Source organism: Tachypleus tridentatus, chromosome 4, assembly GCF_004210375.1.
Source record: "Tachypleus tridentatus isolate NWPU-2018 chromosome 4, ASM421037v1, whole genome shotgun sequence".
Classification (NCBI taxonomy): Eukaryota; Metazoa; Arthropoda; class Merostomata; order Xiphosura; family Limulidae; genus Tachypleus; species Tachypleus tridentatus.
In genome coordinates, this window is record NC_134828.1 from 58386599 (window position 1) to 58404816 (window position 18218).

Consider the following 18218-nt stretch of genomic DNA (forward strand, 5'->3'; position numbering starts at 1 on the left):
ATATTATTAATTACTGTTGTAGAACAACAACATCTTTATTTTTGATAAATCTTTGAGGACTGAGCTTTATTCTACATCACTTACATCTATGTATGTTCAAAACCACCTTGTCAAGTGGAAAGTACAAAGTTGAATGTATGTGTATTATTTTTAACTGGCATCATCAACACTGAAAGCAAAGAATCACCAAACGACACTTCACCTTTATTATCGATATATCGGTATGAACTAACAGAAGAGGGTAATCGATATGAAGGAAAATTTAATGAAAATAAAAGTTAAAGAGAACAGCTATACCACACTGTTGCTATTTATGTATTTACATCATACTTAATATTGAAAATAAACGATTCTAACAGTATTGAATAACATATTTTTTACATAAATATAATGTTCATCAGAATTTGAGTAGAATTTTTGAATGTCAATGAATTTAAAAGACAGCAAATAATGAACATGTGAAATGTATGAAAATTACGATTTCATTACACGATACAATGAATTATGTTAGTAAGTACTACAATACTGACATGTTAGCTTTTTCCAATTAATGTTGATAAATTTTTTTACAAATTAAGACATATGTTCATATGTTCTGTTTTTACTATATCCTGTCTTCTCACGTTTTTGGGGTTAATCTCAGTTTTGTGGATTTCCTTATCAGCTTGCTTCAAAAAGGTTCTCAATTCCAAATCAAATTACATCAAATATTTTCTTGTCATTAACTTCAATTATATTAATGTTACTTTGACAAAAAAGGCATAAATATATTTTAAAAAACTGTGGAATTTTTAGAATTACTTAGAATTACATAAATATAGAGCAAATTTTTATTCAAGCTTGTAAACACAAAGTAAGACAGAAGATTCCATTGATGAGGATATTAGGCGGTATATGTCGTTTTCAAGTATAACTATTTTTGAAAATCATGAAAGGCACAAAACCATTGGAATTCATCTCTCCCACTTAATTATCACTTTTTTTTTGTTCTTGATATGACATAGAGAACTATGACATTTAGGTTTTGTGAGGTTTTGATTTTCTGAATGACGATATATATACTTATACTGTCATGATATAAAAGACTCTTTAGCATGAATGTTTTATTATCGTTTAATTTAATTTTATTACAGGAGACTTAAAAGCAGACGATTACTGGAAGTTGTGTTTGCAACTCATTGGTGTCGAGAATATAGTGAACAAATAATTAAGTAATAGACATATGAATAGTGTAAGATGATCGTGGATAGACAGGTTAGACGAAAAACTAAAGTTACGAGAAAGTTTGCTCAAAATAAAGTTAATTACCGTGGAAGGAAAAGGCCTAATTGTTAATATAGACCTAACGGTTAGTATGTTTGAGGAAAACTAACAGTAGAAAAGGAGATAAAAAGAATAAGTTATTGCGTCAAAGCGTGGTTCTAAAGTAATTGAATCAGCCTGAGTGCACTTTGACAAAAGGAACTGTGGATATTTTGAAGAAGGGAGACTAAATAATTACTGGAAGAGCGGTATACTACTGCGGTAAGTCGCGGCAAGTTGTACGTGAATGATACACAATATACAAGTGTGAAATAGGAAAGGTAGTTCGGCTTGTTATCTGAAATTCTAAAGTAATTGAACAGGCATAAGTGGACTTATTAAAAAAAAAAGAGAGAGAGAGAGAGAACCATATGGTGTTTATAACATCTATATGATCTCTATAATGTAAATAATTTGTTGTATATACGTTCAAGAAGTTCCGAACATATATATTATTTTAAAAACAAGTGGAATGTGTACTTGTCATTGTTGAATTTATCGCCAATTATTAATTATAATTCTTCATAATATAAATATATAGTGTTGTTGTTGGTCTTAGGATTCCTATAAAATAAGTCGACCTAACGTCTGATATGTGTGTGTTTTTTCTTATAGCAAAGCTACATCTGTCTATCTGCTGTGTCCACCGTAGGTAATCGAACCCCTAATTTCAGCATTTTAGCGTTGTAAATCCGAAGATTTACCGCTATCCTAGCGGGGGACATTACAGGTAGTGTTATTACTAGTTTAAACTGAGGTTGTCCCGATGAATACGACACTTGTTTGCTTGTAGAAGGTCCTCGGTCACTCAACACTGAACTTGAAGGTTTGTAACACTGAAATTTGGCGTCATTCCCTTTGGTAGGTTATTTCCAGGTTAACGAACGAACCGACTATACCTTTTCAAGAAACAAGGAAGGTAAGGCTGTCAGTTTTCACTGAAGGTTTAAGAAGACCAATGGCAGAAGGTGAATTTTACCATTATAGCTTCAGCAAACTTATAAAAATCTACGTGTCCTGGTCACTTAATTGAAGGAGGACAGCAGACTGTTGCTTCTATACAGCTTGATGGTAAATCCAGCTTTTTGGGGAATGGAAGGAGTTTATTACGTACATGTAAGGGCAAAACGGCAAGAGATCGAGAATCTGGTTGAAATAGAAGTGACAGTAACTGGTAGATTTCATGGTATATCAGCAACCATAAGCTAAACCACCAGTCTGTTTAGTGGAACACTAAATAGGTTTCGGTGAATGGTGATAGGTGTATTGTAAGTGATAAAGCAAGTCTCTTGTTATGTCTGGGAGAGGTTGCTCACAGAACAAAAGTAGGCATCCCAAACTTGATTACAATACTGAAATCCTCAGGATGTACATACTACAGAAAACAATAACCAGCTTCACCTGCACAACTGTTGAGCTGATGTTTCATGGGAGAGTTATTTGATGACAGCCAGTTTAGGCCTATAAACAGCAGACTGTATGAGTGCATGTGATGGTGGGAATTATTATACTTCCATAGTGAATAAGAATTGAGGACGGCAGTAACACCAGAGTTGGATCCATCACACTGAGTCTGAGAGCTGGTACATGAATGCTAAAACATATGAAGTGACTAGTAAAGGATTGTCCAAACAATCTATACCTAATGCAGTAGCAGCAACTCAGTGACCTGTTGGTTGAATATTCTGATTTTATTCATTGGACCAGATGGCTAATCTGATTGAACAACAGTAACTAACTATCATAGAGTACTATAAAATATGCATCTATTGACGTAACTGTCATTTCAGCTTCCATGAAGCAATAGGGATGTATGCAGCAGGGACATACAATGGACGTTAAAAAGAATGATCATGCAACTCTCATAGTCATCTCTAATAGGGATTGCTTAAAAAAAGATGTGTTTTGAGTTGATTTTAGGTGGGTGAAATGGTAACTCATATAAGTACCTTTTTTTTTTGTCACGAACAGATGAATATTTGAGTGCATTGAAAGGTTCCTGTTAATTCGAAACTTTATAGTAAGTATTTGGATAATGGATAACAAGAGCAAACCAAGCACTGCTCGCATCATGAAGAAGAGAGTGTATCAATTTTGTATCATGTAATTTGTTATGTGTAACATACTCAACACTTTTTACGGTCGTAGTAGCCCTTCTCTAAATCCTTTTCAATACAGCTCCAAATCTTCTCTAACCAGCGATGTATACAATGAAATTATAACCTACTTAGTATTTTGTTTAATATTTCTGTACATACAATCTAAAATCGTCTTTGCTTTACCATGAACAACAGCACACTGCTTTGATGGCTTTAAAGACTAATTAATCAAAACAATAAGTTTATTTTCTTCCAAAACGTAGTAAAGATGATTCCAATCAAAATTATACTTATAATTCAAATTATTGTATCTCACTTGCACTTACCTTGCATTTAGTACAATTAAAACTATCTGTAATTTATTCACTTAAGTCATCAAATTATCTAGCTCATTTTCTAAACATTAAGCCCTTGTAGACCCTTGCTAATACAGCGGTAAGCCTGCGGATTTATAACGGTTCGATTCCCTTCGGTAGGCTCAGCAAATAGTCCGATGTGGCTTTGCTATAGGAAAAACACACACACACACCCTATTTGTAGCATTAAATCAATTTGACTGAGGTCCATCCTGCTAGTATTCTATTCAATTAGCTAACTTATCCACTACACCTATAATGATAATTTTTAAAAAATATTTTATATGGCACTTCGTGAAATGCTTTCTAAACACCTAGATACACGAAATCCACCTACCTTTACCCTCATTTACATAAACAGTAATATCTGCAAAAAATATCACAAGATGAGTAAGGGAAGATTTTGCTTAGTGGAACCATAGTGACTATCCAACAAAATTTTAAAACTTCCTTAATAACTTTGCAAAGTTTTTTTATTTGATTTAAGTAGCCTTTCATACCACTGTTGTAAGTTTTCATACCACTGACTAATAGGCCTAAAATTCCCAGGGCAATTTTGATTACCTTCCTCGAAAAAAAGAGCAACATTAACCAAATTTCAACCCTTTGGAATCTGCCCAAGAACGTACAATATAGAGTAGTAAGTGACTCAATATGCAACTCTTAACTTCTTTTAAGATCATTGAGAAAATATTATCTGGATTAAGATCCTTTCTTTTTTTCAAATAAAAATTCAATTTTTTTAAGAAACTTAGAATAATGTGATAATCTTCTTTTCATTCTGCTCAGATCCCGAATACTAGCTAAATCTTCATTAGTAAAACTAGAAAAATAGAATTTGATGACAGCCATCTCATATTTATTAGACACAAGCCTTTCTTTATCATCCCTCAAACACCCTATTACGATCTTAATATTTTCTTACACTTAATGTATTTAAAAAAATACGTACTATTAATGTTTACATTTCCAGCCAACCTTTTTCATATACCTTTTTTGGTGTCCTAGTTTCCTGTTTGGTGAATCCTTTTCGTTGTCTATAATGTTAAGTCCTTTCCGTCATTGCTGTTAATTTAAACTTCTTAATTTTTTAAGCTTTTCCTTAATTGCATCCTTTATATTCTTTGTTAATCATTCTGGTTTTTACTTTATGAATTGACAGTTTTAGACAATATTTTTTTCGTATATTCTTCTTAATTTCCTAATTTCCTTTTTGATGAACCTTGCTGATCTTCCTTAATTTTCTAAGTCTTTTCCGTCATAGTTGTTAATTTAAATTTCTTAAATTTATGACCCTTTCTTACATTTTATCTCTTATATTATTTGTGAACCCATTTTTTTACGTTCAAACTTTTTACTATGAGAAACTTGTTGATCTTGAATATTTAAAAATTAATGTTTTAAGTTATTCTACGTTTGATAAGACTCCTCCTAGTGGCCTACTTACAACGCTAGAAACCGAGTTTCTATACACGTTGCTGGCAGAGCAGAGATAGTCCATTGTGGAGCTTTGTGCTTAATTACAAACAAACCAACATTTGGTAAGTGTTTCCAATTGATTCAACTGCTCAATTCACAACAGATAATTCTCGTTATTTCTTTTCAAAATTTACTTTTTTAAATTTGCAACCGAAATATCATTATTCCTGATTTACATATGCAGTAAAATATCAACTTTAATAGAGCAATGATCACTTGCAACCAATATTACCCAAGTTCCATTCTTTCAACAGTTTCTGTATTATAAGTTAAAAATAAATCTAAATTGTCGTTTTCCTTAGTGAGTTCCCTGACCAATTGGTGAAGTAATTCATCCTGAAAGGTTTCTAAAAAAAACTGTCTCCCTCATGGCTTATCTCTGAAATTATCTAGGCTATATGCCTGAAATGAAAAACATAACATTTCAAATCTTAATCTTACTGTAGTATTCCTCATTAATTTCACCACTTTTATCTGACGGTCTGTAATAAATTCCCACTAAAAGCCCTACCCTTATTTCCACTACCAGAAACCCAAATAGATTAATTTTCTTTAGTGACATCTTTGATATCAACAACTTTAAAAGTATGTAATTCACATTTTACATACAAATCCGCTCTTCCCTCCTCTTTAGCACTCTTTTGGTAATCAGTTTCAATTCCTTTGTTACATTGGTTTTAAAACGACTTTACGTCATGGTAAGGATATTCCGAGTCTTGTCCAGATGCTATACCACAATAGTTACAAAACAGATTCATTAGAAAAAAAAATTTTTTTTCGTTAATATTGGAACACATTAAATAAGGTACAGAAAAAGTAATTGAAGCAATTATGTTTCGTAAAGTATTTGATTAAAATGTCTGGACTTTGTGATTCTCAAAGTACAAAAATAATGCATTTTATTTTATTAAAATGTCTGGACTTTGTGAATCTCAAAGTACAAAAATAATGCATTTTATTTTATTAAAATGTCTAGACTTTGTGATTCTCAAAGTACAAAAATAATGCATTTTATTTTATTAAAATGTCTGGACTTTGTGAATCTCAAAGTACAGAAATAATGCATTTTATTTTATTAAAATGTCTAGACTCTGTGATTCTCAAAGTACAAAAATAATGCATTTTATTCACAAAATAGGTGCTATAGATTTGATGTATACATGACAAACTATTTGAGTAAATTGAAATAATTTCTACATCCAAAGACTGACGTAGTTCCTTTTCGGTAAAATCGAAATTATAGCGACGAGAAAGTATAGTTTCTATTTTTTTATTAATTTTAATATAAAAGTGTATTTTATTATTATCCAGGACATATGATATATTCTATATTTCAACGGCATATGAGTCAAATATTGGAAACAAACTTGGTCCACGAACTTGTTATACGGAAATATGTAGACTAGATCCACTTGAAAGCTCTTAAAGGTTAAGCTGTGTTACAACTATCATTATGTTTTCTTAAATATTGTACAATGTTCTAATAATATCGTTACTTTTAATGTTTTATAATCATTATCACTAAGTACGTATCCTGATACAATAGTTACAATTTGGTAAATAACAAAGTTGTAAACGTTTTCAAAGAAGTGAAATATACAAAAGATGGAAATACAGGCTTATTTAGATACTTAATCATATTATGAATTATAACATGACATACAATGAAAAACTGAAACAAACATCAATATTTACCCGTTTTTTATATATTTCTTTGCAGAGAAGAGCAAATATGATTAAAACCATGGCCCAGAGTTTTTATGTAATTTTTATACCATTATACATTTAAGAATCTAGTGTGTAACACTTTTTTATCCAATGTTATTTCTATGCGATGCTTGACGTACACCACAATTTTCCTCTTATCTTGTCCTCTAAATTAGTAAAAACACATGTTCTTGATTTTTCCAAAATCTTAATCGTTTCCTGTCTATTAATTTGCTATTTCGCTTTCAGAAGTTTATGAGTTATGAGTTTTTATTCTCATCTCAAAGTTCTGGTAATATGAGTTCTTTTGGAATGTCTGCAACAATGCCATTTTATCTTTTTTTCATACATGGCGGCTTCATTTAAAAACATTCTGGCTTAATCTATGCAGAAATACGTACAAATAGCAAAACATTTGTCTGATTTCTAGTATGAAACATTTTCCTATAATGTCATTCAAGAATTTTTGATACTTCGTTTTTTAGTTGCTTCACATCGGGGTAGAAAACATTTTTTCTAATCTGCTGGTATTTTATTCATCACTCTTTGAACTTCTACTTCTGATTTTGCTCCAGAATCAAATATCACTTGAGAATGGTGTGGTGTATATAAACTGGCTGCAAGATGGTGTTGTGTGTTCTGAAGCACAACTTGGTATAACTGTTCATATTTCTTTTGTAAATTAGTCCGGTTATTTAACAGACGTTCTTGTTCGGAACACAAAAATATTTTATCAGATTGTAGCATTTCAAGCTCTTTAGTAAGTCCGACAATCTGATCAAGTTTTCGCTTCCGGCAATTCTGTGCTGCCACCTGTATACAATACAAAGAGCACTTGTCATTTATGTGAAAATTAACAATATCATAAAAACAAATCTTGTATATATTGCGAACCGTAGTGTCTGTCCGTACGTTTGTTTGTTTCTTGTTTGAAAAGCCCCTCAGTGGCTCAGCGGTATGTCTGCAGACTTACAGTGCTAAAAACCGGGTTTCGATACCCGTGATGGGCAGAGCACAGATAGCCCATTGTGTAGCTTTGTGCTTAATTAAAAAACAACAAACAAACCGTTTGAAAAACTGTTATTATTGAGCATAACTGAAACATTTGTTTAACTTTCACGCAAAGCCACACGAGGGCTATCTGCGTTAGCCGTCTCTAATTTAGCAGTGTAAGACTAGAGGGAAGGCAGCTAGTCATTACCGCCTACTAAATATGGCAAACTCTTTTACCAATGAATAGTGGAATTGACATTCACAATATAACACCCCCACGGCTATAAGGGCGAGCATGTTTGGTGTGACGGGGATTCGAACCCGCGACCCTCAGGTTATGAGTTAAATGCCTTAACCACCTGACTACCTTTAATTCAGCCTAATAAAGATAAAATGTTAAGTTAAATATTAAAGTTATATATTTTTTTCTTTACATATGCTGTAGACTAGATTCTTATAGAAAAATGTTTCAATTAAACAAAGGCATAATCCTGGCAATGGAATGACCAAAGCATATTGGTTTGAGTCTTTGGCTAACGAACAATCGAAACTTCAAAATCGTGATAGCAGGATCATTCAAAGCACAATTCTAGCATTAGAAGGAACTAAGCATTTTGTTGAAATTATACGGGTATTTAAAAAAATTTAGTTTTCATTCTAGAGTTAAGATAAAAGATAATGCTTAATATTTAAATCATAGAAAGCCAAAAGAAAAAAAACCAAAAAGCATAATCCTAGCTACCTGTCATAGCCAGATGCTTAGAACTTTCGACTCGTAATATATGGATTGCAGGTTCGGACCATCTTTACCTTATATATTCGGCCTTTCAACCATATGAGCGTTATAATATCACAGCCAATCCCACCGTTCGATTAGAGTAGCCAAATGGTTAGCGGTGTGTGGTGTTTTCACTGGCTGTCTTCACTCTAATTTATTACTTCTAGATTAAAGACGATTAGACAGCATACATTTGTGCAAAATTCAACAAACTAACATTCTTAGCAGAACGTTGATCCAACAGTAATTTCATGGTATACAACTCAGATTTCGTTTAACTTTCGTCTCTCTAAATTGCGCAACTGATTTTCCAAGACGTCGAGCATCTTATGTTTATTAATTCGTAATTGTCAATTTGCTGTTATGAAAGTATAATAACACTATGTAACAAAATTTTTGCTTTTTCTTGTTCCTGGGCAGAAAGCGTTATTTCCCAATTGCTTATGCCTAAAGTAAATGGAAAAGACCAATTTTTCTCTTTAAACTTTATTTTGTGACCTGGGTAATGAAATTTTCAAATTTACTTATTTTCCAGAACATTCCAGGTAGATTCAGTGCTGAGTAGCTGATAAAGAATTTTCTAGAATGTTGTAGAACTTACGAGAATTTTCAAGAACCTTTAGAATTTTCTAGACCTTTCCATAGTAACATATATGCAGGTGCTCATCACACACCACTTCAGTTTAGTTCTAGCTGCCTAAGTGAACACATAGACCTATCTGATTTTATCAGATATGGCATCAAGAAACTGCAAGCATTATCCAGACGCATTCTGCTACGTATTGGTTGATTTATCAAAACAAGAGCGAAAAACTTACTCTGTGACAGCATCTATTAAAATGTGTGAAGTCTACAAGGCATATTTCGGCATGCCTGTCGGGGTTCAAGACAAACCCTAGGCACCTCATTTTACCTGTGAACGCTGCAAAAAAAAAACCTCTAAAAGGTAAGACGGGCAGTTTTTGCTTGCTTGAACAGTAACATTTTATATTATACAAATTTTATACCTTCTAAAACTTAAATATTTTAATTGATTTATTTTTTAATTTCCAACAGTATAACGAAAATATTACATATAAAATATTTTGCAGGAACCTCTTACACACTGGTTGTGGATGAAATAAATTTATTCTTCATAATAACAATTTTATTTTGCTCTTTTGCAGGATGGTACAGAAGTGAAAAGAGATCCATGAAATTCGCTATTCCAAGAATTTGGCGTGAACCCACTGACCACGCAAGCAATTTCTACTTCTGCATGGTGGACCCTTCCAAACGTCGGGCTGGCAACAATGCATTTGCTATCATGTATCCAGACCTTCCATCATCCATCGCCCCAGTGCCACACTACCCTCAGCTCCCTGTACCCACTCCGCCAGAGAGAAAACAGCTATCCTCAGAATAGAGTAGCAAATAAGAAGAGGAGGTAGACATTGAAGATCCAGATTACAATTTCAGAGGTGCAGCTGGTGAGAGAAACCCATTCTACCCCAACCAAAGAGACCTCAATGACTTGATCAGATATCTTGGTCTAACAAAGTCGAATGCCGAGCTTTTGACATCTAGGCTCAAGGAGTGGGATTTGTTAGATGAAAGTGTGCAAGTCAGAGGAAGCATCACCAACATTTTCAAGCTTCCACCAAGATATACTGGACTTTGAAACATATAACGAAAACATGATGGGAGACTATACTTAGGGGCTGATACGTGAAAGTGATTTACATTACAGTCGCAATTTCGAAAAACTACTCACTTCTAAATATTTTTGTATGAATTTAGTATAAATACATGTAAATCTTGATTCATATGTTGTTTTATTCTGACCTTATGTAAATAGAAATGTGCAAATTTGCTCGTTTTTACATAAAAAATAGGTTCATTTCTAAATTTCATTATCCAGGTTACAAAAGCAAAGTTTGAAGGGAATAATGACCATTTACTGTACTTTTACAAAATACGCAATTAAGGAGTAGCACATACTACCCAGGAACAAAATTTGTGTTACATAGTACAATTGCACAAAAACATGATACTAGAATAAAAAATAACAATAATAACTCTACGGGAAGGAGTAAGGGAACTCATACTCTATTGTTTATGGGTGTGTGTTTGTATTCTTATAGCAAAGCCACATCGGGCTATCTGCTGAGTACACAGATTGTTTAAGGAAACCCTATGTCGCTGTAGATTCAGAAATTGTAGTAAAGCTTTACAAATGAAATTTATACCAACTTGTTTCCAGTTTTGTTTTGTTTTTGTTGAGAATGCTTACTACGTATAGCTATAGAGTTTGTAATTTTGTGTACTGTATGCTTCGAATATTACACATGTAGTTTTCGTTTGCCAATTATAAGCGAAGTTATCAAAAACTTCAAAAATATATACAGGTTAACACACTGAACATACTGAATTTATATAAATATTTCTTGATTAATTTTTAAAATGTTATCACCTATTTCCGATAAAACTAGTAAAACGTATTTTATCAGAGTAGTCGAGTGACTTTTGATTGTAGTATTCAAAGCAGAATGGTATTGGAATATATTTACAGTTCAGGGTTTATTTGTTTTTAGCGATGTGATCTCTCTAAGCCAGTGAGGGTACAAACCAAGGAAACAAGGGGGTTAAAATCAAAAATGAAAAAGTTCTTATTTCTAACGAATCTGCAAAAAACACAGGATCATTCTAAGTCGTTAAGATAAAATCCTACTGCATAAAGTTAGCCACAGTTCTAGTGTCTGCGTTTTGAATTTAGAATTCTCTATAAAATTAAAAAAATTAAACCCAAACCATGTAGAACATTTAATGGAACTTATAGTTGAATTATGAGATTGGAATTTTAAGATATCTCATTGTTTGGACAGTCTGAAAACAAAGCTATATTCATTACGATCATTACTACTTTAAAAACCTCCACAGCTGCTTAGCGGTAAGTCTCGTTGCCGCCTCATTGTTAGTTTTGTACTTACCAACAAACAAAAACTTAAAAATACTTAGAACTTAATTCTTTATTTATCCATGCTTTTAGAAATTTCTTGTTAAATTTTTATAGAATAAAAACATATACATAATAAAATGTTTTAAAGCACACTGAAAAATTAAATATATAACTCACTTTGTTCTTTCCTCGTCTCCTTATGTCTCGTATCAAAGACAACTGAGCTTCAGTTAGCTCGTATTTGGAAAGCTTTTCATTGAACTCGTCTATTGGCAAGACGATTATATCTTTGTTTGATAGAGGGAGTTTTAATGCTCTGGATAGTTTTTCATCCCTGTTATCGGATTCCGTACCGCTCAGTTCAATGCTCTTACGAGTACTGCTTTTCTGGAGAGAGTGAGTGCCATCTATCGAGAGAGGGCAGTAATTGTCCTGAAGAAATGAGTCAACATGAAGCGCGTTCGACCCACTGGCCAAAACGTCTCCCCAACAGCTTTCATTGCCCAGTGTTGGAGAACTGTTCAAATTTTGGTGAACAAACGTATTCGATAAATAGTTATTCCTTTGATCTTGTATATCAAAATAATGCGGATCAATTACTGGTTGATTCAATTGCTCAGCCTCGATAAAACTATCTTGACTTCTCTGTAATAACGTTCATTGAAATATCATCGATTAGTCAGTGTCCTAATATTAGAATTACAACATGATTCACTTTTAGTTTAAGTGACATAAATGTAAAAAAGTATAATATGAAACTTAATTCATAGTAAATTTATGCTGAAAAGTTTAATTATATTTTCTAAGCTTTTTCTTTAAAGAACATTTGTAAAACTATAATAATTACAATTTCAGCTTTCAATTTTCATAAAACAAAAACGTTACAAATTTGTTTCTTTCCATAACATCTTTTAAAGCTTGTTTCTTATTAAAATTAATTCAAGTTTAAAAATTAACAGTGTTGGTGGGAGACCGGAAGGTCTCCATTTTTTGCAAGGAAAGGATGTGGTATCATTTGCCCGGGACAAGATCAAACAGACCTATTCTCATATCAATAACATTAAAAATAACCTGTGTTAATATCTGGGACCTTATTTAATCTTCAAGTATAAGTGTATCTAATTTATCGCTTAAACCTACCACACATTGATAATTCAATGGCTTTTTACCAAAAAGTCTGTATTTCTTTTCTGCTATTAAAGGATGCTGACGTCCCATGCATTGCAGACTACTATGAGTTCTTACAACTTCTGACACCATGTGGCATGAACGAATATTTTGCTCTACTGAATAGACCAAATTTTCTTGGTCGCGTTGATGCGACGAAGTTTCTGAATAAGTATCAACCCATTTCTACATAAATGTAAACAAAAATATGTATATTATACTTTTTCTTCATACTCACTACTTACTATGACTGTTTAGTCGTTCTGTATTTCGCACAAAGCTACACGAAAGCTATCTGCACTACTCGTCCCTAATCTAGCAGTGTTAGACTAGTGGGAAGGTCATTAGTTATCACCATCTTGTCTTCATAGGTTTCTTCTATAAATTTGATAATGCCGAAAAGTATAATATTTATAATTCATTTAATGCCAACACTCCTAGACAGAAAGAATTTCCAGCTCTTTCCCTATGTGCATCTTAGTACAGTGGAGTAATGGCATAGCTGTCTAAATATGTTCGCATATATGCGACTAAAAAAAACAAATACAATGGTGCCATCTTTTGTGCTGAAATACAAGACCTCAAATGTCAGAAGTGGTGATTGAGTCTTGTGAAGCGTGGCGTTACCTATCAAATGTCACAAAAAACAATTCATAACAAATCTCATACTTTGGGTGTTCAAGATTCAGACGATTACAAAACTAACTATTGTATTTACAACAACCGTTTCTTTAACACAGAACACAATTTACAATAAAAGTACTTCCTCGTAAAAAGAACACAACTTTCACTAGACTGTACGTGAGGATTTGATTATATATTTACTAATATGATGTGCATACATAGTACTAAAAGTGGAGTTTAAAAAAAAGTTGTTTTAACAATAAAGACCACTTTTAATATATATAAACACTTTACAATTTATATTAGCAAGAGTGACGGTCCTTCTTTCTTTCTAGTCTATTATTAGTTCAAAATTGAGGAAGACTATGTGTAAATATTCTAACACACTTTGTATCGCTTTATTCGAGAAAAAAATTATGCAAAGAAACAAACCTTTCACTTCTTAATGCCTTGATATCTACATGAAATTTGCCTAAATACGGAATAGTTGTGTATTTTCATTTAATGAGCTATAGAATTATAAAGCCGGCATGGCTTAATGATTAGCATCCTACTTTACAGATGATCATAGAATCCAATGTTCTTTTCATGATGTTGCTGAACATGCTTCTCTTTTTAGTTTCTGGCGCATTATAAAAAGAGACAGTCAACCTAATTTTATATAAACAGCCAGAGAAAGCCTTTGTAGCAGCGGGTGTTACTGGCTAGCTGCTCTTTCTCTGACCAGTTGTTTAAACTTACAGAAAGTTATATCTGAGCCTTTCGTTACTTTTGATGAACAAATGTTTGTTACATTACACTATAGTTTATAAAGGATTGAATTAGTGTCATAGAATACACGTGTGAAATAAATGGCAAAAGCGCTTTTAGTGACATTGTTTCGAAATGCACAAACACACAGAGAAACAATATTAGATGTACCAAGACCAGTATATTGTACGAAATCACATCCTAAAATATTGAAACTTACAGCTTTGGATAGCGAATGGAAGCGGTTTGGATCCAAAGAAGGTACAGCTGAATCGCCGCTGTTACCCACACTTTTTTCCACACAACCGAACTGCAAATTAAGATGTGAAGGAAAAGTATACGAATCTGTAAAAATAGAGGGGAAAAAAAAGAGTTATATTTACAAAACCGAAGACACGCTTCTCTAGTTTTATCTCAGCGCTTCAAATATCATCGTAATTTGATTCTTCATTCAAATTAAATGTTTATTTTTATAAATACTAAAGTTATAATAGTTATTATTTTACTATCTAAACTGTGTGGTGAAAACCTTTTACAGTACAAACCGAAAGTAGGTATTTTAAATTCTTATTTTCCATCCTGTTAAGCAAGGTAAATGTAATTATGAAGCTAAAATTATTTAGTGAAAATTACAAACAGAGATGTTTGTTTGTGGGAGTGTTTTCTTATAGCGAAACTACATCAGGCTATCTGCTGTTTTCACCGAAGGGACTTGTTTGTTTGGAATTAAACACAAAGCTACATCAGGCTATCTGCTGCTTTCATTAAAGAGACTTGTTTCCTTGGAATTAAACACAAAGCTACATCAGGCTATCTGCTGCTTTCATTAAAGAGACTTGTTTCCTTGGAATTAAACACAAAGCTACATCAGGCTATCTGCTGCTTTCATTAAAGAGACTTGTTTTCTTGGAATTAAACACAAAGCTACATCAGGGTATCTGCTGTTTTCATTGAAGGGACTTGTTTGTTTAGAGTTAAACACAAAGCTACACAATGGGATATCCGTGCTCTGCTCACCACAGATATCGATATTCGGTTTCTAGCGGTTTGGGTTCGTAAACATACCACTGTGTCACTAGGGAGCAAGTAGAAATGAAGAATACATAAGTACATTTGTATGTATATATAACACATAGGTATATAGCTATTAACAGGTAGATTTCTTTGACATTTCGCACAAAGCTATATAATGGGTTATCTGTGCTCTGCGCACTATCGAAACGCGGTTTCTAGCGGTATGAATCCGCAGACATATCGCTGTGCCACTAGGGGACGATTTCTTACTAGGTAATGGCTCCAAAGGTTTTACTAGAAAAGAGGCAAGTTCAAAATTATACCTGTCAGCAGTGGAAATTATTAGTCTAACCTGATAATCATCAATGTTTTTGCTTGTTTGTTTGTTTTGAATTTTGCGCAAAACTATACAAGAGCTATCTGTGTTAGTCGTCCCTAATTTAGCAGTGTAGGGCTACAGGGAAGACAGCTAGTCATCACCACCCATCGCCAATTCTTGGGTTACTCTGATACCATCAAATAGTGGTACTAACCGTCACATTATAACTCCCCCAGGGCTGAAAGGGCAGGCATGTTTGGTGTGATGGGGATTCCAACTCGCGACCCTCACATCACGCGTTGAGCACCCTAATCACCACGTCATGCCAAGCCCCGTCCTTGTGAACGTTAAGAACCTCAAAGAATGAGAACTTGATGGCCTTAACTTTTTAAATTGATATATTTGTAATTTACTTTCTCTAGTTCTGTTCGAGTCTCTTTAAATATTTACAGTCTCCCGCTGGTACAGCGGTAAGTTTATGGATTTTCAACACTGAAATCAGGAGGTTCTATTCCCTCGGTAGACTCAGCAGATAGCCTGATGTGGCTTTGATATAAGAAAAGCACACACAAATATTTAAAAATTTAATTTTATTACTATTTATTGTATGTTATTAGTATAATCAGCTCCATCTAACATGACTATATTCTTTATTTTATTTGGCTTAATTATTAATATATTATTCTTAGCTATGTTTTTAATGTAGACGTTTGTAGTGTATCCTCCAGTGGAACAGAAGTTTGTTTGTTTCTTTTGAATTTCGCGCAAAGCTACACAAGGGCTATCTGCGCTAGCTGTCTCTAGTTTGGCAGTGTGAGTCTAGAGGGAAGGCAGCAAGTCATTACCACCCACCACCAACTCTTGGGCTACTCTCTTACCAATGAATAGTGGGATTGATCGTTACATATAACGACCCTACGGTTGAAAGGGCGAGTATGTTTGGGGTGACAGAGTTTCAAATCCGTGACCCTTAGATTACGATTTGAGTCTCTTACCAACCTGGCTATGCCGGGTTGGAATAGGAATAAGTCTACGGGCTAAAATCTAGTGTTCGATTCTTCACGGTGGAGGCCCGGCATGGCCTGGTGGTTAAGGCGTTCGATTCGTAATCTGAGGGTCGCGGATTTGAAACTTTGTCACCCCAAACATACTCGCCCTTTCAACCTTAGGGGCGTTATATATGACGGTCAATCCCACTATTCATTGGTAAGAGAGTAGCCCAAGTGTTGGTGGTGGGTGGAAATGACTCGCTGCCTTTCCTCTAGTCTTACACTGCTAAATTAGGGACGGTTAGTGCAGATAACCTTCGTGTAGCTTTGTGCGAAATTCAAAATCAAACAAACAAATAATTCACATTGTACATAACAGACAGCCCTATGTGGCTTTGTTTTGAAAAAGCTAAACACATTTCCTTGGGTCAGCTACAAGCTTACAGTGTTGTTTGCTCAGAGGAAGGTTTGAGGTCATGTGGTGGCTTGTGCCTTATTGAGCAGTTTGTAAAGTGTAGACGTTTATTGAGTCTATTACTAAGTTTCATTGAGTTTGAAATGGTAAAGTATTCTTTGACTAAGTTTGTAAATCAATTACTTTGTTCTATGCTGTAATTATTGAGTTGGTATTCCAATGGAAAAATAGATATAAGAAGGAATTAGGAAGTATATGGAACTGTTATAAAAGTGTCTAATGTGAATGTGGAATTATCATTGGTCATTAGCTGAGCTAGTTTGCGAAACTTATAGTTGAAGAATTAAAACACTTTTGCTGTAATAAAGTTACTGAACTTTGCATTTGTGTTTTTGCTGAATGATCCAGGAAGAGTTCACTGAACAAAAAACAGTTAAAGTAATGGTGTCAGAAGTGCGATTTAATATATATAAAAATAAAATAAAGAATCGAGACCAGACCTTAAAATGACATCAATTATTTAGCATGAGATTGAAAAATTAATAGAAATAATGAAAAGTAGAACGATTGATAGGAAATGATTTGAATGTCGCGCAATGCTACTAGAGAGCTATCTGTCCATAATTAACAAATGATAAACAAGAGGAAAGGCAACTGTTCAATACCATCCACTACTGAATCTGGACCTTCTCGTTTACTAAGAAATAGTGGGATTGAACGTCGCATTATAACGCCCCAAAGCAGAGAAGGCTAGTGTGTTCGGTGATGAGTATTCAAACCCGACACTCGCAGATTGTGAGTTAAACGATGTAACCACTAGGTCACGTCAGGCCACAATAAATTGTTAAAATATGTATAAGTATCAGGAAGTAGTCACGGGAAATTAAAAGATCAGGTAAAAAGACATAATGAGAAGAAATATACAGAAAAATAAAATATCAGGATTACATTTGAAAAACTGAAAATAACAAACAAGTCGAGTAAGAAAGAGACAAAAATTAAGATAGGAGTTATAAGGACGTTACGTAAGATTAAAAATTGACAGAAAATAGTATAAAAAATGTAATTGACAAAAAACAAGACGAAAAAGCCAGAAAATGTACAGAAGGTTAACAATAACAAGATCTAAGAAGTACAGAAGGATTATAATAAAAAGATCTAAGAAATATAGAAGGATTGTAATAACAAGAACGAAGAAGACTTTAGGAAGTGTACAAAAGGAGACCAATGCTAGTCTAAAGCATCTCGAAACTGAATTGGCAAATGTATGTATAAAGCTAAACACACT

The 18218-nt window shown here is 33.5% G+C and overlaps 1 protein-coding gene across 2 annotated transcripts in view; it reads right to left on the bottom strand.

The window, feature by feature from the left end:
- Positions 1–6485: 6485 nt before the first annotated feature.
- The window catches only part of LOC143248352 (uncharacterized), a 35172-nt gene continuing 23439 nt past the window's right edge, over positions 6486–18218 (bottom strand). For both annotated transcript variants that reach the window (XM_076496715.1, XM_076496714.1), the window contains 3 exons: positions 14414–14538; positions 11830–12297; positions 6486–7756 (listed from right to left, as the gene is read on the bottom strand). In XM_076496715.1, the coding sequence (XP_076352830.1) occupies positions 7460–7756; positions 11830–12297; positions 14414–14538 (890 nt within the window). In that variant the 3' untranslated portion in view covers positions 6486–7459. The remainder of the gene's footprint in view (positions 7757–11829; positions 12298–14413; positions 14539–18218) is intronic.